This window comes from Schistocerca nitens, chromosome 5 (genome assembly GCF_023898315.1).
Source record: "Schistocerca nitens isolate TAMUIC-IGC-003100 chromosome 5, iqSchNite1.1, whole genome shotgun sequence".
Lineage (NCBI taxonomy): Eukaryota > Metazoa > Arthropoda > Insecta > Orthoptera > Acrididae > Schistocerca > Schistocerca nitens.
In genome coordinates, this window is record NC_064618.1 from 396,990,961 (window position 1) to 397,017,407 (window position 26,447).

Below are 26,447 nucleotides of genomic sequence, written 5' to 3' on the forward strand. Positions count from 1 at the left end.
GAGTTATTCTAGTACTCACATCCGATCAGTCAGCAAGTTGAAACTTACTGTTGCCCCTAACTTGAGACTTGCTCCAATAAGAATAAACGCTTAGCCAGATACATAACATCACATTGCCAGATCAGTACCCAATCCATGACATCACAAATCACACCTTCTTTATTATTACAGCATCATGACATCAGACGTGGATCCTTGATCTTGATCACATGATGCCAAAATCCACAATGGCGGAATCAATGATGTCATGGTGGCGTTCATTGTAAAGGCCAGGGATATGTTGCGCTGTGATCGGTTTTTTCATGTTCATAACTGATATAACACTACTGTGATACCATGAATTCTGCCACTGGATTGTGACATCATGCAGTTAAGGTGAATGTAACGCATTATCGTAGTAAAGGGAGAGTCGCTTGTGTTGTTGTAACATGTGGTGTATTATGCAATTTGTTCCAACTTTGCTGTAACATGGTGATGTATGAGGGAAGGTTTTACAATTTTGCTGTAACATTTAGATATATGGGGTATTTGTTTTACTTTTACTGTGATGTGATGATGGAAAAATTTGTTGCAGTTTTGCTGCAACAATAGAGATGTATGGGGCAATTTGTTACAACGTGGGGCATAAACTGTTAAAATTTTGGTGTAACACTTGAATGTGTGGAGTAATTGTTATATTTTTCTATAACATGAGCAATTTGTAAATTTATGCTGTAACATAGGGCATTTTATTACATTTTTGTGTAACATAGGCCAGTTTACTACAGTTCTGCTGCAACATGGTAATGTGTGGAGCTTGTTCTTACACTTTTGGTATAGCATGAGGAAATTCATAACATTTTTGGTGTGACATTTAGGTATACGGGGAATTTGTTATAATTTTGAAGTGATATGCTGGTGTATGAGGCAATTTGTTATATTTTTATGTAAAACAGGGCAGCTTCTTAGAATTTTAAAATAACATGACACTCTGTAGTGCAATTTGTATAATTTTTGCTGTTATGGAGTATTTTGTTACATTTTTTATTATTGATGTATGGACCAATTTGTAACAATTTTTCTATATCATGAGACAGTTTATTATAATTCTGTTGTGAAATGGCACGGTAAGAACATCCAAATTGCGTATTCCTTTCGGTCACATGTTTTTTATACTCCATACTCTTTCTCATCATTCTTTTATTTATCCTAGCTTCCTTGGTAGCAGCTTCTGCAGCTCTCTCCGCTTCAGTTACTTTCAGTCTGTTTATTTAATTTCTTCAGAACATGAATGCTAGAAATTGCACATCACTGAAAAAAGTTATTACTGCATCCATTCACCAAACTCCAAAACTGTCTGCCTGACAAGAACAGTTTTCAGTGTTTGCTCCTCTTTGCAGCAGTTGTAGCTTTTGATGATATCTATGAGAGATCATGGAGATATCCGCTAAGATCTGTATTTGCCAGATCCCTTTATTTAGCCTTAATTGCTTCCATAACAGCCAGAAATGACTGTGAGTGTACTGTATGCTTTTACACCCAATTACTGTAGATGACTGCTGAAGCAAACGATGTGTATTATTCAACGTTGTTTTGAACTGGTTGCCTCAACACCTCTGTTTGGTGACTAATTTCTTAACTCTCAGCATTTCTGCCACAGAAAACACATGCAATGAAATAGAACAACACAGCAGTAACTACGAGAAATATACGTGTTTTAAATTCCAAAAGCAATAAGTAAACGAATATATAACAAAATGTTTGGTTACAGCTAAGCCCCAGCCTTCTATATGCACCAGTATTTACTTCCGGAACAGTGAGCCTTTTAGACTACGCCAGTGTTTACGATCCATACCTAAAGCTGAAAAAAGTAAGGAAATGAGGAATACGTCATGTCTTCTGATGCACTTTTAAATGACAGAGGGGCGTTGCACCTGTGCAACATTACATTCAAAGTAAATTCACGAACAAACGGAAAATGCGTAAACTATACATTTATGTAATCGACATGAAATGCTTTTCTGTATAGAGCGGAAATATTTTTATCAAATTTTTGGTCATTTATCACCAGCAGGTCCCCTTATAGTAACTTAATTACTGTCACCATTTATTAAGCACATAATAATGTTGTATAGAAGAATTGTATTGTAAAGGAAAATTATAAAATTCTGAAAAGCTAATGCTATCACTGTTATACAGGGAAGAGCCAAAGAACTGGTACACCTGCCTAATATCGTGTAGGTCCCCTGCGAGCACACAGAAGCGCCGCAACACAACGTGGCATTGACTCGACTAATGTCTGAAGTAGTGCTGGAGAGAATTGACACCATGAATCCTACAGGGCTGTCCATAAATCTGGAAGAATACAAGGAGTGGAGATCTCTTCTGAACAGCACGTTATAAGGCATCCCAGATACGCTCAATAAACTCAGAAGAGTGTTCCTGGAGCCACTCTGTAGCACTTCTGGACATGTGGGGTGTCGCATTGTCGTGCTGGAATTGTCCAAGTCCGTCGGAATGCACGATGGACATAAACGGATGCAGGTGATCAGACTGGATGCTTACGTACGTGTCACGTGGCAGAGTCGTATCTAGACGTATCAGGTGTCCCATATCACTCCAGCTGCACAAGCCCCACACCATTACAAAACCTCCACCAGCTTGATCAGTTCGTTGCTGACACGCAGGGTCTATGGATTCATGAGGTTGTGTCCATAACTGTACACCTCCATCTGCTCCATACAATTTGAAACGAGACTCGTTAGACCAGGCAACATGTTTCCAATCATCAACAGTCGAATGTCGGTGTTGACGGGTCCAGGCGAGGCGTAAAGCTTTGTGTCGTGCAATCATCAAGGGTACACGAGGAGACCTTCGTCTCCGAAAGCCCATATCGATGATGTTTCGTTGAATGGTTTGCAGGCTATCAGTTGTTGATGGCCCAGCACTGAAATCTGCAGCAATTTCGGAATGGTTGCACTTCTGTCACGTTGAACGATTCTCTTTAGTCGTCGCTGGTCCCGTTCTTGGAGGATCTTATTCCGGTCGCAGCGATGCCCTCCGACATGTTTTACCGGGTCTCACGGAACACTTGTGAAATGGTCGTAAGTGAAAATCCCCACTTCATCGCTATCTCGGAGATGCTGTATCCCATCGCTCGTGAGCCGACTATAGCAGCATGTTCAAGCTTTGTTAAATCTTGATGCAGCGGCAACCGATCTAACAAATGCGTCAGACACTTGTTGTCTTATACAGACGTTGCCGACCGGAGCGCCTTAGTCTGCCTGTTTACATATCTCTGTATTTGAATACTCCTGCCTATACCAGTTTCTTTGGCGCTTCAGTGAATTACACATTAGTGTAGTAGATATGGATAGTATGTTGTTGTTGTTGTGGTCTTCAGTCCTGAAACTGGTTTGATGCAGCTCTCCATGCTACTCTATCCTGTGCAAGCTTCTTCATCTCCCAGTACCTACTGCAACCTACATCCTTCTGAATCTGCTTAGTGTATTCATCTCTTGGTCTCCCTCTACGATTTTTACCCTCCACGCTGCCCTCCAATGCTAAATTTGTGATCCCTTGATGCCTCAAAACATGTCCTACCAACCGATCCCTTCTTCTAGTCAAGTTGTGCCACAAACTTCTCTTCTCCCCAATCCTATTCAATACCTCCTCATTAGTTACGTTATCTTCAGCATTCTTCTGTAGCACCACATTTCGAAAGCTTGTATTCTCTTCTTGTCCAAACTGGTTATCGTCCATGTTTCACTTCCATACATGGCTACACTCCATACAAATACTTTCAGAAACGACTTCCTGACACTTAAATCTATACTCGATGTTAACAAATTTCTCTTCTTCAGAAACGATTTCCTTGCCATTGCCAGTCTACATTTTATATCCTCTCTACTTCGACCACCATCAGTTATTTTACTCCCTAAATAGCAAAACTCCTTTACTACTTTAAATGTCTCATTTCCTAATCTAATCCCCTCAGCATCACCCGATTTAATTTGACTACATACCATTATCCTCGTTTTGCTTTTGTTGATGTTCATCTTATATCCTCCTTTCAAGACACTGTCCATTCCGTTCAACTGCTCTTACAAGTCCTTTGCTGTCTCTGACAGAATTACAATGTCATCGGCGAACCTCAAAGTTTTTACTTCTTCTCCATGAATTTTAATATCTACTCCGAATTTTTCTTTTGTTTCCTTTACTGCTTGCTCAATATACAGATTGAATAACATCGGGGAGAGGCTACAACCCTGTCTCACTCCTTTCCCAACCACTGCTTCCCTTTCATGCCCCTCGACTCTTATAACTGCCATCTGGTTTCTGTACAAATTGTAAATAGCCTTTCGCTCCCTGTATTTTACCCCTGCCACCTTCAGAATTTGAAAGAGAGTATTCCAGTTAACGTTGTCAAAAGCTTTCTCTAAGTCTACAAATGCTAGAAACGTAGGTTTGCCTTTCCTTAATCTTTCTTCTAAGATAAGTCGTAAGGTTAGTATTGCCTCACGTTTTCCAACATTTCTACGGAATCCAAACTGATCTTGCCCGAGGTTGGCTTCTACCAGTTTTTCCATTCGTCTGTAAAGAATTCGCGTTAGTATTTTGCAGCTGTGACTTATTAAACTGATAGTTCGGTAATTTTCACATCTGTCAACAGCTGCTTTCTTTGGGATTGGAATTATTATATTCTTCTTGAAGTCTGTGGGTATTTCGCCTGTCTCGCACATCTTGCTCACCAGATGGTAGAGTTTTGTCATGACTGGCTCTCCCAAGGCCATCAGTAGTTCTAATGGAATGTTGTCTACTCCCGGGGCCTTGTTTCGTCTCAGGTCTTTCAGTGCTCTGTCAAACTCTTCACGCAGTATCTTATCTCCCATTTCATCTTCATCTACATCCTCTTCCATTTCCATAATATTGTCCTCAAGTACATCGCCCTTGTATAAACCCTCTATATACTCCTTCCACCTTTCTGCCTTCCCTTCTTTGCTTAGAACTGGGTTGCCATCTGAGCTCTTGATATTCATACAAGTGGTTCTCTTCTCTCCAAAGGTCTCTTTAATTTTCCTGTAGGCAGTATGTATCTTACCCCTAGTGAGACAAGCCTCTACATCCTTACATTTGTCCTCTAGCCATGCCTGCTTAGCCATTTTGCACTTCCTGTCGATCTCATTTTTGAGACGTTTGTATTCCTTTTTGCCTGCTTCATTTACTGCATTTTTATATTTTCTCCTTTCATCAATTAAATTCAATATTTCTTCTGTTACCCAAGGATTTCTATTAGCCCTCGTCTTTTTACCTACTTGATCCTCTGCTGCCTTCACTACTTCATCCCTCAGAGCTACCCATTCTTCTTCTACTGTATTTCTTTCCCCCATTCCTGTCAATTGTCCCCTTATGCTCTCCCTGAAACTCTCTACAACCTCTGGTTCTTTCAGTTTATCCAGGTCCCATCTCCTTAAATTCCCACCTTTTTGCAGTTTCTTCAGTTTCAATCTGCAGGTCATAACCAATAGATTGTGGTCAGAATCCACATCTGCCCCTGGAAATGTCTTACAATTTAAAATCTGGTTCCTAAATCTCTGTCTTACCATTATATAATCTATCTGATACCTTTTAGTATCTCCAGGATTCTTCCAGGTATACAACCTTCTTTTATGATTCTTGAACCAAGTGTTAGCTATGATTAAGTTATGCTCTGTGCAAAATTCTACAAGGCGGCTTCCTCTTTCATTTCTTCCCCCCAATCCATATTCACCTACTATGTTTCCTTCTCTCCCTTTTCCTACTGACGAATTCCAGTCGCCCATGACTATTAAATTTTCGTCTCCCTTCACTACCTGAATAATTTCTTTTATCTCGTCATACATTTCATCAATTTGTTCATCATCTGCAGAGCTAGTTGGCATATAAACTTGTACTACTGTAGTAGGCATGGGCTTTGTGTCTATCTTGGCCACAATAATGCGTTCACTATGCTGTTTGTAGTAGCTAACCCGCACTCCTTTTTTTTTATTCATTATTAAACCTACTCCTGCATTACCCCTATTTGATTTTGTACTTATAACCCTGTAATCACCTGACCAAAAGTCAGAAAAATTCTGAGAAGCTTACGTCAGAATCTGGCACTGGACTCGCATTGTGGGGACGACGGTTCAATCCCGTGTCCGGCCATCCAAATTTAGGTTTTCCGTGATTTCCCTAAATCGCTCCAGGCAAATGCCGGGATGGTTCCTTTGAAAGGGCATGGCCGACTTCCTTCCCCATCCTTCCCTAATCCGATGAGACCGATCACCTCGCTGTCTGGTCGCCTCCCCCGAAACAACCCAACCCATACCTCAGAATGTAGGATGTCAAAAAACTATTTTAAATTGTGAAATTTTTTGCTTGGTACACTGTTACATCACTTTGTATTAAAAATTGTGATAGGCAGACACCGATCAGAGAGTGGCAATTTGTGAAATAATCTGGTTGTGTTTATTTTGTGTGGGGGTTACCTTTTGGTTCTCGTTATATGGAATTTTTGCTTTAGTTTTGGTAACATAATGGTGAATTTCTCTATTATTGCTTTTGATGTAAACTGCATAAACCTTAAGCATGAAAATAAAGAAATGATCATTATATATATATATATATATATATATATATATATATATATATATATATAATGATCATTCGTTATTCCCATGCTTAAGATTTGTGGACTTTGTTGTTCCTTTTGAGGGTAGAAAATTAATTTGTGTGTTGTGTGTATGTATTAAGAGACGAACTTCTTGCAGATGAACATTTTGTCAAAAAATGCATAGCTTTTGTTCAACTGGCAGCCTTTGACTTTCATGGTTGAAAGCTGACAACACGAGTTTTCTCGTCCTATGAAAGACACTTTCACAAAAAAAAATCATGTCGCTGTACCTAACAGCAACGTTGTTCTGATAGTGGGAAAACTGAAGGATTCGAAGTAACCAGCTCTACCCCTTTTCTCAATTCGCAGCCTCTATTGCCTTTTACTCTCATATCTAAATAAATTTAGCTGGAGGCTGTAGACTTTCAGTTTACAGTCATTCAGAGGAGGCATATACTGACTGACTCACTGTGTGGTAAAATGTGTGGAGTCCTCAAAAGGCATATCTTTTAAAAAATAGCTTTTTTAAACTTAAAAAACTGTGTTTCATAGCCAATCTGCGAAATTTTTCTCCTTAAACCCAAAATGGATACACAAATATGTTTAGTGATACTTAAGTAGTAGTGTACTTACTAAAAAATAGGCGCACACCATCTCATTGAACTTTGTGATTGCACTGTAACCCGATGCCTCGGGCTGGATGAAGCGCAACCATGGCATGGCACTGAGTTTACCTCCAGCCATGTCGAAGGCACGCGAACGCGTGTGAAAGAGGTCAAGCAGCGTCTGCAGGTGCTGGTCACCGTGTGGGAAGCGGTATCCTGCACAGTGCGATAGTCAAACCTTAGTCTACCATGTACTCACCATTGACAGCAGTATTGTACTATTGTCATGCCATGTTTGTAGTACTGAAAATATGCTCCTTTCATGCTCTTCACCAAACTCTTTTTAACATGTTGTTTCGAGCTTTATGGTTTGTAACTGATTTATTAGTTAATTATTGAGGTAGGCCGACACTGCGTGTGACTTCTTGGCTCAAAGGGTGTCAGACCGTACATGCCTGGTCTGGGTTCGTATAGGAGGTAGTTGGTTACTAACCTCACAGTGCTGATACTTTTGAAGTTTGTTGTTTGTGTGCCAAAAGTGGCTGAAAGCGATCCAGCGGAGTGAGAGGAGATCCTGGACATTCAGCAAGGTTATAACTAAATTTTGCTACTTGAGCCAATGTAAACAGAAAGTTACTTATCAATGTTACAGGAATGACGTCCACACTGTGAGCTACAGGATTTGCACTGTTAGTAGTTTTAATGTAATGACTTGCCGTCAGACACTGCCATTGGTGCAGAAACGTATGGTTGAAACACAAGCATTAGTGTGAATTACAGTTGGAGACAGTCAAGTCGGCTCTGGACAAGGTGAGCACAGAGCTGTTTTATTAAAACAACAGCTACAGCGCTGCTACTCTTCATGGATGTCAATGCATAAAAGAAATACGGATGGATTCCCTTTCCACACCGGGGTTGAAGAAAATGACTCAGATGTTCAAATTAACAGGAAATTTGTGAACTGTGTGGCGACCAAGATCACCAGATTCGGACCTGTGTGATTTCTGGCCGTGGCGTTAGTTGAAGGACAGGGTTTATCAATGTGACACTAAAACATGAAGAGACTGAAGACGAGAATAGCGAAGGAGGTGGGGAACATCCCACTTGAGATGTTTTATGCAGGAACAGAACAATCTCTAATCTCTAGTCTCAGTCAGTCAAGGATGCAAATGATCAGCCCATTGAGAAACGTTTGTAACCTAGAGCAAAAACATGGTACACAACTAACAAGTATTACCCTTTCATGTGGAAATTGAAATGTGTTTCCTTCAACGGTTTTTTAGTTATTTCTCTTCTGTATGTCCTTACAAATGTTTCCACAATGTTTGGTTGTCCTACAATCGCACGTTTTTCATGGGGGCCCTCTCAAGTAGCGAAAGTTTAATTATAATCACCCTATAAATACATGAGAGAGAGAGAGAGAGAGAGAGAGAGAGAGAGAGAGACATTTAGTAATGTTTTTGAGTCCCTCCGCGAGTGTGTACCCAGTCATTTTTTATTACTATTATATTGTACAACAGGGAAAGGATATCTAACACATCTGTGGGGTATTCAGCATTATTTATTGTTATCATTGCAGACTGGTTTTTTAACAAGGATAAACAGGATGGCGGATCTAGCCCATTTGCTTGTGAGACGGACTTTTTTAAACAAAATACACTCTTGATACGTAACAGTTACTCTGTCGAAATGCTGGGGCTCATTTTTTAAACAAAGAGCACTCTTGCTAAAACCAGTTCCACTGTGAAGGAGTTAGGGTCATTCCTCAAACATCCTTGCTACGAAAAAAGTTACACTGTGGAGGTGCAAGCTCATTTTTAAACAAATTACAGTCATAGCCCTTTGTTTATAGGTTTAACAATTACTGCAATCCTCCATTTGAACATATTTGTAGCAGTATTTAATTATTACTGACTGTGTAAGGGATGCTATAACAGTCATGTACTATGTGACTAAGACCGCACAGCTCACTGGCCAGACCAGTACTCCAACCACACCATCTGAGGACAGGCAGCTGCTATCTGGTAATGAAAGTGAATATTTGCAGTCGGCACAATGTAGATATGTTTGTTTTTGTACATAATACTTTTACATTTGACATGCCAGTGTGTAGTGATCTTCATGGTAATGGGGTCTACATGTGGGCTGTGAGACGACTTGTAAAACCGATGAGTAACATGTTGTAAAAGTTTAAAAGCATAAGATCCGATGACAACAGCATAGCTCTCTCTATACCGGTCATCGAACAAAATGCTTTTTCAGCTATCTTAGCTTGTGAATTTTCTTCAGTTACCATACATTGCAGTTCGCCCCCAGACTGACCCATGTCAGGAATGTTTAACCAACATGATAACGAAATCTGATCCCAGCAACAGGAAGCTCGGGAAACCATCATAAAAACCGCTCCACGTTGAAAGAAGGAACACTTTAGTTTCCCGTCGACTACGAGGTCATTGGAAACAAAGTTCGTTTGGAGGACGAATGGGGAGGGAAATCAACCATTTCCTGTCAAAGCAACCATTCCCGATATTTGCATTCAGTGATTTAGAGAAACCGTGGAAACTCTAAAGCTGAATAACTGGATGAGGATTTGGAGTGCTGCCCTCTCGAACGCGAATCCAGGGTGATAACGACTGTGCCCAGAGTTATTCCGTAATTATCAGTGTATTGTTTTTTCTTTTTTTGGAGTAACATTATAAGTCAAAAACAATGGTTTGCTGCGCGATCACCAGTTATACTAAGCACAGCAGACAAGTAAGTAACTCAGGAATTGAGCTTCACATAGTTCCCAAAAGCATTGAGACGAAATGGAAATGGATAAATGCTTGTAAACGTGTAGCTTCGTTTTCAGTTGCAGATATTCTGCCCAATACATGTTACTGATTCGGATTATGAAAGGGATTTGAAAAGTAAGCACTTGAATATTCCTTCGAAACGCAAATTAAGACTGTTGCTGTTGCAGCTCTAAATGTACCATCCTCTGCTGGTGATTTAGCGCATAATACTGAGTGTAATAATGAGAGAAATATTCGGGCACAAAAACGAAGCTACAGTAATGATGTATATATGTATCTATACATAATGAAGAAATTTCTACTAGACAAAACATTAACCGTGAAACCAAACACTGCTGGGAATGGGACAATGTTTGTCTACACCAACAATTAGAAATTATGGGAACAGAAATAAGATACCACAGGGAAAAGAATTAGGGGTGATCGCAGGATATGTTGTTTATGGTTCAAATGGCTCTGAGCACTGTGGGACTTCACATCTGAGGTCATCAGTCCCCTAGAACTTATAACTACTAAAACCTAACTACCTAAGGACATCACACACATCCATTCCAGAGGCAGGATTCGAACCTGCGACCTAGCAGTCGAGCGGTTCCGGACTGAAGCGTCTAGAACCGCTCGACCACCGCGGCCAGCTTTATGTTGTTTATAAAGTTAAAGGAAATACCCCGAGTTAGCGCATTTATAAGGTAAACTATCTGATCATGTAAATGTTTCAAGAAAGAACTGGCTTCAGACAATTTCCAGAGAATCATTAAGAATGTCAATAGCAAGTTTTATCGAATTCACTTTCAAAATGCAAGAGTACTTCATGCAGTTTCATTAACCGTAACCCAAAAGTTTTTGTAAGGTAAAAGGGCATTATAAATAAGAAGTATCCAAGAGTGGAGGACTTTGTTGTAATTTGTTTCTTAGGGGCACACAGTTTCAACGGAATGAAAGCTATCAACAAGAAACAGAAATGCAACGATAGTAAGCGAATTGAGAGTGAACATAGAAAAAAACTGAAAATAATGAAAAAGTCGTAACATAACCTTACAAAACCTACAGGTCAGAGTGGTCTCAGCCTTTGCGAGCATCACCCCCCCCCCCCCCCCAGAAAAAAGTAGTGTTTTCCGAGATGGTGTAAGAGGTTGACGTCCTTTGGAGACTTTACACTAGCATTTCACTATCCATAGAAAAAAATATTCTAGTATAAAGGTTAATAATAATAAATCGCTTTCATTCATACCTGCCTGTGAGTTAAACATGTGTGCGCCATGTGCCTATAAGCTTCAATGCAGTGCAGCGTGGCAAGAGGGTTTACTGTGACGTCTAGTGTGCATGCCTATGCTACTTCACTTGGTGTTTCGTGTCAGAAGATTTATGCTGAAGGACAAGTGCCAATCCCTGCACCAAGCGGCAGTCCTCTGCGGGCCTTCTAGCATTTCGCTACAATTTTACGAAGAAGGACTTCTCTGTGAACAACAGCATTATCTGCGAACTGCAATAGCCATGTAACACTCGCTTTGGTCATGGCCGAAAGTTATTTCTATGTCTCAAGAGCTTGTTAAAAATTCTTGAGTCCAGTAACAATGCTGATACGGTAATCAGTAAGCTTCCTTTTCCCATAGACAGTACGTAGTAGTATCAAAAGAGCTCCTGAAAGTCTAGGATGACATCAACCTAGGCAGCGGTATCTGCTGTCTCTTGGGTCTCGCAGATGAACAGAGCGACATGTGTTTCACACGATTGTTTGCGAAATCCGTATAAATTACTACAGAGAAGATTTTAGTTTACTTATGTGAAAAGGAGAGGAAGTACCGGCACTTATAAGATGTTAGCCAAAATTTCCGATAGTTTTAATATTGCGCCTAAACAATCAGTAGAACAATCTTCTTACGCTAGGCGCCTCTAGTTATATCTTTCAATTGCCATTCTTCCACTTGACGTCATTGTGAGTGCATTGCAGTGTACGTTGTTGCTGACTTATTTACAATGCGTTCTACTATGTCGGCGAATTTCGAAATGATTGACATGCAGGAACAAAGAAGGATCTCAATTAAGTTTTAAGCTTCGCAAAACTGCAGCTGAAACCCTCCGCAGCTAAAGGAGGCTTTTCGTGTTGAAGCTTTAAGCCAAGCAAGAACATCTGAGTGATTTAAGTGAATACAGATGGCCGGGAGTCAACCCTCGGGTCAACTGTCATTATACCCGACTCCAGAAACGATCGCGAATGTACCAGGTGGTTACAAGTAAAGTGCAGCTACTGCCAGAGGTCCAGCGCGACAGCGAAATTTGGTAGATATGCTAATGCGTTAATGTGGGATCGATTTACTGTGGAAAAAATTGGTTATAATTTTGGCCACCAGGTGCAAACACGGCGCTGAAACAAAAGAGCAGTTTGAGATACCATCCTTTCCACAACCCAAAAAGTCGCGCCAAGTTAGCAGTAACACAAAGTCGATGCTAATGCTTTCTTTTTAACCTTTTTTTCTTTTTTTTTTACGTCCGTGGAATTGCACGTAAGGAATTTCTTCCATGTGGTCAGACAGTCACAGAGATGTTTTGAGAAGATTAAGAGAAGAGGTTACATGCAAAAGTGCAATGGGTGAACAAAGACTGGTTGCTACTTCACGCATGCACCTCGCTCACGTGACGGAATTCCTGGCAAAATACAACATGGCAACTGTCTCCCATTTTCACTACTCGCCTGACCTAGCCCCTTTCGTTTCTTCCTCTTCCCGAAAATGACAATGAAGTTGAAAGGGCAACTTTTTGATTATACAGAACAGATTCCAATGGAATAGCAACAGTTGAGTACAATTCATCCAGCACACTTCCAGCACTGCTTCCAAAAAGGGGAAAATACCAGGAAGTGTTACATACAAGCGAATGGGGACTATTTTGAAGGTGACAGTGGACGTTAAGATGTGATACATGTTTTCTAATTATTAGGGTGCGTTCTTGAAACTTTTAGGTAGCACCTCGCAGACACTACCTAGCACTACATGAATGGACAGGTGTACTCACCAGCACAGAATTGTAGGATGACATTGAGCACGGAGGGCGCCAGCACCTTCTCGAGCTGTGTCGGCCTTCCACGGCTGTTGCTCAGTACGTCCAGCAAGGCGCGCACCTCCTTCCCCACCTGAGCCTGCATGGCAGCCCCACTGAAGCCCAGTGAGCGCAGCTGACGCATCACGAAGGCGCGTTGCTCCTGCCACAGCTTGCCGTCCACCACTGATATACCTACGCAGCCGACACACATTGCCATCAGTAAAATGTTTTACGGCCAGTCAGACCAGAAATTCGATATCAAGGCAAAAGGGTAAAGAAAGGAAAGAAGATTAGGGCATAACATCATGTGAGAACATTGGAGACATAGTAAAACCTGGGATAGGGGGAAGTATTGGGATGTCATCTGGCCTTACATTGATTGATAGAGTCGTTTGATGTCCTCCTGAGGGACAGCATGCCAAATTCCGTCCAATTTAGGCGTTGGATGGTCAAAATCACAAGCTTGTTGGAGGGCTCTGCCCATAATGCTCCAAAGGTTCTCAATTGCAGGAAAGATTTAGCGACCTTGCTGACCAAGGCAGGGTTTGGGAAGCATGGAGACAAGTTGTAGAAACTCTCGCCATGTACGGGTGGGCATTATCTTACTGAAATGTAAGCCCAGGATGGTTTGCCATGAAGATCAACAAAATGGGACATGGAATATCGTCGACGTACCGCTCTGCTGTAAGAGCGCCATGGATAACAACCAACGTGGTCATGGTATGAAATGAAATGGCACCCCAGAGCATCATTCCTAGCTGTCAGGCCGCATGATATGCGACAGTCAGGTTGGTATCCCACAGCTGTCCAGTGCATCTTCAAACACGTCTTCACTGGTCATCAGGGCTCAGCTCGAAGCGGGAATCATCACTGAAGACAATTCTACTCCAGTGAATGAGATTTCAGAGCACACGTGCCCAACACCATTGCAAAGAGGCTTGTTGGTGTACAGAGGTCAACGGTAGTCGGCTCAAGAGGTGCTATTAGTTCAGCCCGTTTATTGTAAACTCTCTATTAATTGCCATTGTGGTCACTGATGCACCAGTTGCACGTGGAATTGATGATAATGATGAATCCACGGCTCTGAGACCCTCTCTGGCGATTGCTCAATCCTCTGGTTTGTTTTATCTGTACGTTGACCGCTTCCTTCTTGACTCTTCGACCAAGATTCACCCATTCCTGCCAACTTCGTTAGAAAGAGGTATCGCTCCTATTCAAAAGTCGAACGATTCGCCGGTTGCTCTAAGCAGCATCTTTGAACTCAGCTACACGTCCTGTCTCAAATGCTGACATCTGAGTAAATTATTCATGTGCTTGTGTGCGAGACATAGTTACTGTCCAACTGAGTACATGGAATGAAATTCACAATAACTTTATGTCCTGTTATCGACATTTACCCTGTTCACTACCCTTGTCAGCTGTGCGGTGACATTGCCCTGCAAAGTCGCATATTCATCCACTGGGCGGCACAGTTTACAGTTTTGTATTTTGGCCTATAACTATGAAAATCAGTTTGTGCTGGTTAATTATATCAAAAGAAAATATTTGAGGGAAACTGAACTTCCAGTGACTCATAGATGGTTATCATATCCACACAAAGGAGAAACAATTTTCTTGCCCACTTTCTAAAACAGCTGCTACACATATGAACTTCGTTTTGAAATAAAAAGTAAATCTTGAAAGTTGTCCGTTATAGTTTGTCAACTTCCATATACTATGTTCTTACACCGAGCGAGATGGTGCAATGTTTAGCGCATTGCACTTGCATTGTGGAGGACTACTGTTAAAATCCGTGTCCAGCCATCAGGATTTATGTTTTCCGTGATTTCACTAAATAGCTCCAGGGAAATTCTGTGCTACTTCCTTTCAAAGGGCATGGCCAATTTCCTTTGAAAGGGCATGGTCATTTTCCTTCCACATCCTTGAAACATTCCAAGCTTGTACTCCTTCTCTGATTACCTAGATGTCGACAGATCGTTAAACCATAATATTCTTTACTTCTTCCTTGAATGTTAACTACACATGAATAATCTCTGCTGGCACATCTACACACAATTCCTGATTTTCCATATGTTCACTCCCACATCTGTCATGCTAGTTTATCCTGCCTAAGAGCTTTGAGAGGAGGAAGGCGTCGGCCAATGACAACTGTGGGCACCAAAAAACTCCACACGGCTTGCACGTTTGAAGGAGCACAAAGCCTTCTTTTTCATGTGTGTTCCATTTGAGCTCTTATGGAACTAAGGTGTGCATTTACCTGTGTGTGATGGGGTGTGCTCTTGAGCGTGACTGTATTGAATCTTACTGAGAAAATTGGAGAGCGAAATCTGAAACCAGCTTACAATTCATATTCACAGCATGATACTGAGAACTGTATACAGTATTTCTCCACGTGTCTATTCTGGAATTCAAGGTAATTTTTTTCTTTTATTTATGATTCGGTGGGCCATGTTAGAAAAGTAATACTCTACGGTTATGAAAGCATAATGAATAACAGAGTAATATTCGAGGTTACGATTAAAGTGCTGTATTTGTTCATAATTGAGATTAGCAAGCCGGCATTTTTTACACCAAAGCGTTTTTGCAGATTTTATATTTAAAGACTATCCAGAAGAGTAAGGCTTTGTATGATAGCGACCTGTATATCACATAATTCATGTAATGTTAACCATATTGTTCTATGTAAAAACAGTTGTATTCATTGGGAGCTAATAGTCACAACTCGAAAGACAAAGTCATATCTTTATTAATATTTTGTCCCTTATATCATGATGGTTGTACTGAGTAACCACAGGGCCCTGCACTAGTGCCTTATACAGGATTAATAAGAGAAATGACCTTGTGCTCTCAGCTAAATTGTTAGTTTGATGATAATCACTTCAAATATTGTACAAATTGTACACCCAGCAAAAATTCCTATTACTTCATTAATACATCGTTCCAAATTCCAGAATGTGTATGTTATGGTAAATGCAAAATGTTGAAGTGTTGCTGTCATTTCTTTGCTGTCTATACATACGTCTAAGTCTCATGTGTTGAGCTGATGAGACTCTTGCTTTAAAAAGTATGTTTGCTAATAACATTTATCAGAGTAATCTAGTCACAGCTTTCTGCATCAGGAATGGAAATCCATGATTCTGGAGAAGCATATTACTGTAGACAAGAGGAATATTGTTCAACAAATAAGGCAGTGCAACAGAATGGCAAGAAGATGCATTATACCTGATTGGGTCCACTGACATAACGTTCTGCATGTGCTGAAATTGTATACGTTTTTAAAATGTGTGTCCAGTCTTACACCACATAAGAAGCAAAAACAACAAAATAACAGAAATGCTTTACCTTGGAGGACCCTCCCTGCAATTGCTGTAAGTATTAATCCATCTATAGCAATTATTATTATGATGTGTGTATAACGTTGTACTGAAGATTGTTTTGTTATTATTGTAGCTCTATTAGAGCTACAACAGGACAGGTAATGGAGGTGTTCCCTATGTCACAGCAGCAGCAACAGTTCGCAAGTTGTATAGAATCCGGAGGAATATTGTACAACTGTCTACCCTACCAAAACGTTTGTTGTGTTTTTATTTTCAATCCAGTCAATCAATAACACCGCCCACACCCCACCAGTTTATAAAATACCAACAGCTGAACTGACTCTAAGTAAAAGAAGGCCTTGTTGATGAACATGTTAATTAGGGCATATTCATTGATAGAAATGACTAATGATGGTATATCTTAGCAGCTGAAAGAATACTTGGTGCACGATATGCAGAGGTGGAACACCACTATGTAGACTCTCCTTATAGTCTTTGATCGTAAGAGCCCACTGCACACCCATCTTTGGGTGACACCCGCCTCTATACAGCATGTGCACATTTTTGATCTGAGCCCCACAAACTCCACAATCTGCAAGCCGTTCACTTCATCGTTCATCAGTCCGATAACTTTCTTGTTCTAAGACGTTATTCTGTAAGGAATATTAGCCGTATGTCCAGACAGGTCGAATTATTCAGGATTGTACCTAATTGATTCATATGAATCATGGCCTTTAGCTTAGTTCATGAAAGGGCCTGCATCCTTATAAAGTAACTAGGCACCAGCAAAGTCTATAAACTCGTACTGGAATATGTAGATGTGGAGTTTGGAGAGGTGCAGAATACACATACCCATGTAGACAGGCTTCGTGAACTCTAATGGCACCTTAGCCATCTCCACAGAGAGCAGTCATTCGTTGAAGGCTGTGGCCCGCTTAAAATTTGACCTGGAAAAGTAATCTCTGGCGCCATAGCGCCAGTCCTAAAAGTGAACTAAATGATTTTCGAGACTGAATTATAATTTATAAAAATCTTTCTCAAAATCACACATTACAACAACACTCTGTTCGGTATTAATATCAACGTACTCCTTCAACCATGCATGCTGGTCAAAGGAGATAATGTAAGTGATTCTAACAAGATGCATCCCCATCCTGAGACAGTGCTGGAGTTTTCTGCGTTGTGGAATGTATTTCTGCTTATTCCACCGCATTGTCTTGGGGAGAGAACCATTTCGTGGAACTAGGCACTCCACACACAATGTTAAGTCGCTGTGCACATCATGCAAATTGGTGAGCTACTCCAGGTGTTCCTCCTGGACATATCAGTTACCAATATCAGCAGCCACACTTTCGATCTCATCTTTCAGTCTGACGATTTGATCTTTGGAAGACCATCAGAGATCTTCAACAATTATGTGATGTCCATACACATTGTTTACATTCAAGTAGAGTATATAATTTAAATTGTCATATGATCTGTACTCATCCTCATTCATTCGTGGGTTGATCGCCTTGACATACCTCTGGATGCACTGGCGAAGTCCCTCTAGCATCCTCCATTTGAAAAAAGTAACATATCAACCTTAATCAACAGTTGGATGTTGATCCGTGTTTATTTTTTAAAAGTACATCACACGAAAATCCTGGCGTAGTTTAGTAGAAGGCAGGATCCAGAGTGTATACTCCCAGGAATTTCTGAAAAACGTCTGTGAAGCCGCGCACATCTCTCTCCACGTACAATTTAGCATATTCTTCTCAATTAGAAATGTTAAATTCCTGCCAAAAATTCAACGTATACCAACCCTCCGGATCCGTTACGGCAGTTCCTGTGAGTTTGATAGTGAATGTGGGTATACTGGGAAATGGTTTTTCCGGAGTCTCTCCATCGAATCCAGGTATTTGTATCAGAAGCCTTTCTTCTTCAACACAAGCTGAAACTTTGTGTCAACGGGGTATGTAGCTCTGGTGACACGCATATTCTCCCGACTTATTGTTTCAGCCTGTTTCTGAAGAGGTGTGCGCATCTTTCGTGAAGAATCCAGGAAGCAGAGCAATATTCTAGACATGATTCATCTGGAGAATTAAAGTGTATTTTTTTTACATTGCCGTCCATGACACTGCTGTCTTCAACATAAAATTACGTTAAGTGTTTAACAATAAAGTGAGCATCATACCTGTTGAAATTACGGAAAAATCGGATGCGTGTGATGGCAGTTGGTACTCGAAGCTGCAAGCATTGTAAGCTGCACTGCGGAACTTTCCCATTTCTTCTAAAGTCTACATCGAAATCAAACTACTTTCCTTTAATAGATGTAAGCAAGCTGGAGTGGAGGACTGCATTGTTTGAGCTGGAAATAGCTTAGCTAATGTCACAGAGGCAAACAATAAACATGCTTATAGGGGTTGGTAAAGTTATAATATCTTCGGCTCCTACGATATTTACGATTTAAATGGGTGTATAAAACGATGTGTAAAAAGGTTTGAGTTATGTGCAAAGGTTAATACATTAAAAACAGACATAAAAACAAGGGAAGAGACAGTGTACTTTCGCCATGAAGGTTCAGTAAGATGGCTATTAGAATTCTCAAGGGATCAAGTGCTGGAGAAAAATACCGATAGTATTTACTGGTTGAATGAACAAGTGGATATACTGCCAGTCAGTACGATTTGTGTTGAGTGTAATATGATGATGAATAGGTACTTTAATAACAGCGCAATCCATACTGTATACGGATTAATTCCTATGGTGCGCATAGGTTATAAAATTCGGTTGTTCTTAACAATCCAATATACCTCCCAGTATTCATACATTAGACGACCTTAAGGTGAATATCATAGATCACAACGCAAATCTAGTCGATTTTGGCAGTGAGGAAATTGCAATACCTCTTCTTCTAAAGCAGCATCGTGAGTATAAAGTGTAAATACAACTCACATAACTGTCAGAAGACCATTTTGCAACGAAAGCGTAATGTGAAAACAAGTTAGAATTAAGAGTTTCTTAAATCGATAGGTTTGAAACCTCGCAGTGAGGTCACTCGATATAACAACTCCAGCTGAATATGATAAGCGTATTATTAGTCAGATATTATGTTTCCCACAAACCTTTTGTGTCAGCGATGTTTAATAATAGCAACGAGATACGAATAATTCAACACCAAGATGGTTTAACAATTAGAAGCAAGAGCTTCCTGTATATGGAAGTCGTATTTACATCTAAGAACATTCCAGCAGCAGCAGCGTTGACATTGCACCTTACATGTAATGCATTTGCCTTTCTGTTACAAGAAATATGAAACGTACTTAATGGCGTTAAAATGGACAGCAACAAAAATGCTGGAATCACATCGGCTCTCAGACCTATGTCTCTGCATCACCATCAGCTCTGAATGCATTACAAAACGCTGGAAATTCATAGATGGATCGATTGATAGCCTCTTTATACTGTGTTTCCCGCTAAAAATGATAACGCACCTCATTAACCACGTCATTAAGAACATTAAACGGGAGCTGATTCTAGTTCGAAATGCTGCTGGTAATAACTCGTATATTCTACAAGAAAGGGAAGAAGGAAATGAAATTGTGCTGGATAAATTTATGTGGAAAGTGCTTCATATATCTCTACTAGACGAAGAAAACTTGAAATTTTTATGTGTACCAATTCTGGAGTTCAGTTGCTATTAACTTTCCGTTCATTGTAGCTGTTTGAATACCCAGTCCTTCCAGAGTAAAATCGCCAAGTGTAGATGAGTAAGACACCTGTTCGGCTAGAAACGCTTCACTTCATTATTCTAGTATTGCAGACAGGCAGGAAGGGATATCTGAAAGACGATTAGAGTGTATTAGATAACAGCAAACTAATCAGTGATAGATTTTACTTAAACTCCCAATTTTTTCCCACATGGTAACTTACAGTTTTACTGAGACAAAAACGAGTATGGCTTATTGTATGACATGTAAGCAAAGTTTTACTCATCTTGATACAAGTCTGATAAAGGGTTTGGATTCACACTCAGCACACAGAAGTTTAAGGGTTTATCATCTATAAATTGTTCAAAGCAACGTGAGGTCGTGAAGGCTGGAAGTTGAATGTATATATCGAATTCGAATCATTACAGAACTTCGCTGCAGCCACCATAGCGTACGGATTACTTCTGCATGACAGCCTCATAAACTAGTCGTCCCTAATTGGAATTGTGCAGTGTGTAGTGTAAATGTAAGGGTTACCCACATGTGGAGTATTGTACAACGATGCATCAAAGTGCAAACATCATCACAAATGTACAAGGGTTTTATGATGAGTTCGAGCAATTTGTATTGAAGATGTTGCATTCATCAATTCTCCGACCCAGACAAGTATTAGCAAGGTATTCCACAATCAACATTCACCCAAACCGTTTAGTTCAGTGTCGTGTGCTAAACCTCAGAAAAAAGAGGTGTGGTTGGCAAGATTTTAAAATGCAAAACGCTGGGATGATGGAGTTTTGTGTGAACGTATGGTGTCATGGCTCCGGACTAATGATCATAGATTCAGCATAGTTTATGTCAAAGGTCGTGAGAAGATGACTTGGTTCCAAGACATTTATAAAAATGCATCTATTCAGAATTTCAAAACACCCCAATATCCAGACCTCAACCAGCTGAAATGTGGACGAGTTTACGAACGCTTCAAAAAATGTACAATTACTATTGAACTGATTTACCAATGATTAAACTATTTTTTTCTAAAAAGCTTAGTATTTATTTATTCACTTCATATTTTTTTCACCTCCTCAATTATGGGCTTCAGATGAGTATTTAAAACATATTGTGTGTCCTTCTGGTAGCCTCCTTGCCTCCTGGGCCAGCAGGCTCAAATTCGCATGGTTCATCTGTGTCTGAAGCGGACTTGGCCGAGAGCTGGAAGAAACTTGCAGAGTCATCCACTTGCATCACATATCACAAGCACTGCAACACGCGTGTTTGCAGCCAACTCCGCAGTATCACCAAGGGCGTCGTCTTACAACATCACAGGCTCCTTTGAGCTGGTCCTCATTTTCCACATGTGTACACATGATCACGAAAAAATGAATGACATTATTGTTTTACCAGGATCGCTTTCCACACGCACGTGGAAAATGCATGACAGCTCTTTGTCACACCAGAATAGATGACACACAAGTGGAAAAAATCGAACGCAACATTTGTCAGAACTGCACAGGAATTTCCACAAAAATACCCGGATGGAAGTGGTTCCTCGTCATCACACTAACAGATGAACAGGAAGACAGGAGAATCTTGTACATGCCCATGTGTTATAAACGACAGGTGTCCGAGATTATTGATAGACAGTTTCACAATATCAATTTGTGTGTAGGTTTTAAGACTACTGAAATTACTCGCTTCAGACTCTGGCACCACGTGAATAGAAAAGCCTTGAAATTCACGGCAGCAGGTGTATACAAACTAAAGTGTGGAAACTGTCCAAAAGTTTATGTAGGTCAGACAGCGAGGACGTTTGAAATACGCTTCAAAGATCACACTTCAGTTCAGAATAATAAATCACTATTTGGTGAGAATTTTCTAACATCAAAGAACGCGGTTTGAACTATTGATCTGCATTTGGAAGTACTGCAAAGTGAGTTTAAGAGATACCTCCTGACAATATTGTAAGAAACAAAGATTTTTACGCACCATCTGCAACAGCCTGGCAACATAGAAAGTCAGCATAAAATTTTATTAACAGTGCATTTGGAAGAAACTTTGAAAGCGTCTTTCAGTAGTCCACCTCACCACAGAGCAGAAATGATGAACAGCCCCACTCACCAACAAGAAGAGTATTGGCTCAGCCACCGTCCTAGCCAGCATGAAGACTGGCTTCCATACGTACTGCAAACCCATGCCAAACAACGCCACCAAGCCGAAACAAATACAACTAACCATAACTGTCGCACCTTGTTCCCTGCAACTTCAGTTGCCGCACATAGTTTCACTTTCATAATTTATTGTTTTACGTCTTTTATGGTTTTATACTTTTAATGTTTTTAAAAATTTTTGATGACACTTCAGTTCTAGGTCCTTTACATAATTCCACTTACGTAATTTTACGATCTTTTTGTCTTCTACTATTTATACATTCATTTTTGTAGGCCTATACTTTTAATATTTTAAAAATAAAATTTTTATACAATTTTATTTTTTATATTTTAAGATTAAGACCCTATGATTTTATACTGTCAAAGTTTCACACTTTAAATATCTTAAGACAGTAATTCAGATTTCGCTTCTTTATTTGCACTTTTGTAATCTATTATTTTATCACCTTTTCAGTTTTACACATCCATTCTGGTATTTTGTACAAGGATTTCTACATAACTGATATCTCAAAATTTTAGTATAAAACCCTGTTTTGTTAAACCCGTGGCGGACTTGCCACTATTTCTTCCTCCCTACTCCCTTGCCTTCTTTGCCTACTCTGTTACCCTGCTCCATTTTATAACTTTATATTTTATTCCCTTTACATTTTACATAAACATTGTTTGATGCTATCAGTATTTTAATGAGGATTTTTACATAATTGTATCGTCTATTATTTTAGCATACCCCACTTCTGCTAAACTCATGCCATCCTCACCATTCTCTCACTGCTTCCTTTCCTCACCCCAGTCAGACCCACTCCATTGCCCTTCCATCTCCCCTCTCGCCACTAACTATAACAAAAACCTATTCAAAACATTGACCAATGTTGCAAAACACAGTACTCTGGTATGTAGTTCTTAACATGAACCATGGACCTTGCCGTTGGTGGGGAGGCTTGCGTGCCTCAGCGATACAGATGGTCGTACCGTAGGTGCAACCACAACGGAGGTGTACCTGTTGAGAGGCCAGACAAACATGTGGTTCCTGAAGAGGGGCAGCAGCCTTTTCAGTAGTTGAAGGGGCAACAGTCTGGATGATTGACTGATCTGGCCTTGTAACATTAACCAAAACGGCCTTGCTGTGCTGGTACTGCGAACGGCTGAAAGCAAGGGGAAACTACAGCCGAAATTTTTCCCGAGGACATGCACCTTTACTGTATGATTAAATGATGATGACGTCCTCTTGGGTAAAATATTCCGGAGGTAAAATAGTCCCCCATTCGGATCTCCGGGCGGGTACTACTCAAGAGGACGTCGTTATCAGGAGAAAGAAAACTGGCGTTCTACGGATCGGAGCGTGGAATGTCAGATCCCTTAATCGGGCAGGTAGGTTAGAAAATTTAAAAAGGTAAATGGATAGGTTAAAGTTAGATATAGCGGGAATTAGTGAAGTTCGGTGGCAGGAGGAACAAGACTTTTGGTCAGGTGATTACAGGGTTATAAATACAAAATCAAATAGGGGTAATGCAGGAGTAGGTTTGAATAATGAATAAAAATATAGGAGTGCGGGTTAGCTACTACAAACAGCATAGTGAACGCATAATTGTGGCCAAGTTAGACACAAAGCCCATGCCTACTACAGTAGTACAAGTTTATATGCCAACTAGCTCTGCAGATGATGAAGAAATTAATGAAATGTATGACGAGATAAAAGAAATTATTCAGGTAGTGAAGGGAGACGAAAATTTAATAGTCATGGGTGACTGGAATTCGTCAGTAGGAAAAGGGAGAGAAGGAAACATAGTAGGTGAATATGGATTGGGGGGAAGAAAAGAAAGAGGAAGCCGCCTTGTAGAATTTTGCACAGAGCATAACTTAATCATAGCTAATACTTGGTCCAAGAATCATAAAAGAAGGTTGTATACCTGGAAGAATCCTGGAGATACTAAAAGGTATCAGATAGATTATATAATGGTAGAGGATAATCGGCGGCTGTGGCCAAGCGATTCTAGGCGCTTCAGACCCGAACCACGCTGCTGCTACGGTTCGAATCCTGACTCTGGCATGGATGTGTGTGATGTCCTTAGGTTAGTTAGGTTGAAGTAGTTCTAAGTTCTAGGGGACTGATGACCTCAGATGTTAAGTCCCATAGTGCGTAGAGCCATATGAACCATTTGAGGATAATCCTGCAAGATAGTTGCTCTCCGAGCTCGAAAAACTTTCCTTGAGTGTTGGTGTTCTTTATGACAAAAACATTCCAATGACCGTGAGAGAATGACGCCTTATACAAGCAGGCAGTTGAATTTTATATTTGTGAGCTGCCTTTGGATATAACAGCTGAAACACCACGAAGACAACATTGTCATCCAATGGGAAAGTTCTGCAGTGCAGCTTGTAATGCATGGAGCTTCAAGTGCCAACTGCCATTACACGCATCCGATTTTTCCGTAATTTGAGCGGGTATGATGCTCACTTTATTGTTGAACACTTAACGTAATTTTATGTTGGAGACAGCAGTCTCATGGACGACAATGTAAAAAAAAAATACATTTTAATTCTCCAGATGAATCATGTCTAGAATATCGCTCTGCTTCCTGGTTTCTTTACGAAAGATGCGCACACCTCTTCAGAAACAGGCTGAAACAGTAAGTCGGGATAATATGCGTGTCACCGGAGCTGCATACCCCGTTGATACAAAGTTTCAGCTTGTGTTGAAGAAGGAAGTCTTCAAATACAAATACCTGGATTCGATGGAGAGACTCTGGAAAAACCATTTCCCAGTATACCCACATTCACTATCAAACTCGCACACCTCTTCAGAAACAGGCTGAAACAGTAAGTCGGGATAATATGCGTGTCACCAGAGCTGCATACCCCGTTGATACAAAGTTTCAGCTTGTGTTGAAGAAGGAAGTCTTCAGATACAAATACCTGGATTCGATGGAGAGACTCTGGAAAAACCATTTCTCAGTATACCCACATTCACTATCAAACTCGCACACCTCTTCAGAAACAGGCTGAAACAGTAAGTCGGGATAATATGCGTGTCACCAGAGCTGCATACCCCGTTGATACAAAGTTTCAGCTTGTGTTGAAGAAGGTAGTCTTCAGATACAAATACCTGGATTCGATGGAGAGACTCTGGAAAAACCATTTCTCAGTATACCCACATTCACTATCAAACTTTGAGGAACTGCCATAATGGATCCGGAGAATTGGTATACGTTGAATTTTTGACAGCAATTTAACATTTCTAACTTAGAGGTATATGCTAAATTGTACGTGGAGAGAGATGTGCGCTTCTTCACAGACGTTTTTGAGAAATTCCTGGGAGTATACACTCTGGATCCTGCCTTCTACTAAACTACGCCAGGATTTTCGTGTGATGTACTTTTAAAAAATAAACACGGATCAACATCCAACTGTTGATTAAGGTTGATATGTTACTTTTTTCAAATGGAGGATTGTAGAGGGACTTCGCCAGTGCATCCAGAGATATGCCATGGCGAACAACCCACGAATGAATGAGGATGGTTACAGACCATATGACGATTTAACTTATATACTTTACTTGGATGTGAACAATCTGTATGGACATCACATACTTTCTGAAGGGCGCTGATGGTCTTCCAAAGATCAAATCGTCAGATTGAAAGATGAGATCGAAGGTGTGGCTGCTGATGTTGGTAACTGATATGTCCAGGAGGAAGACCTGGAGTAGCTCACCAATTTGCATGATGTGTACAGCAAAATAACATTGTGTGTGGAGTGCCTAGTTCCACGAAATGGTTCTCTCCCCAAGACAATGCTGTGGAATAAGCAGAAATACATTCCACACTGCAGAAACCTCCAGCAGTGTCTCAGGATAGGGATGCATCTTGTTAGAATCACTTACATTATCTCCTTTGACCAGCATGCCTGGTTGAAGGAGTACGTTGATATTAATACCGAACAGAGTGTTGTTGTAATGTGTGATTTTTAGAAAGATTTTTATAAATTAGAATAATTCAGTCGCAAAATTCATTTAATTCACTTTTAGGACTGGCGCTATGGCGCCAGAGATTACTTTTCCAGGCCAAATTTTAAGCGGGCAATAGCCTTCAAGGAATGACTGCTCGCTGTGGAGACGGCTAAGGTTTCAGTAGAGTTCATGAAGCCTATCTGTATGGGTATGTGTATTCTGGACCTCTCCAAAATGCACATGTACATATACTACATCTACATCTACATACTCCGATA

The 26,447-nt window shown here is 40.4% G+C and overlaps 1 protein-coding gene across 1 annotated transcript in view; it reads right to left on the reverse strand.

The window, feature by feature from the left end:
* The window catches only part of LOC126260491 (methyl farnesoate epoxidase-like), a 120,466-nt gene that overhangs the window by 50,713 nt on the left and 43,306 nt on the right, over window positions 1–26,447 (reverse strand). The window contains exons 3-4 of the mRNA XM_049957819.1: window positions 13,026–13,244; window positions 7,247–7,434 (exon numbers count right to left, since the gene is read on the reverse strand). Coding sequence (XP_049813776.1) covers window positions 7,247–7,434; window positions 13,026–13,244 — 407 coding nt within the window. The remainder of the gene's footprint in view (window positions 1–7,246; window positions 7,435–13,025; window positions 13,245–26,447) is intronic.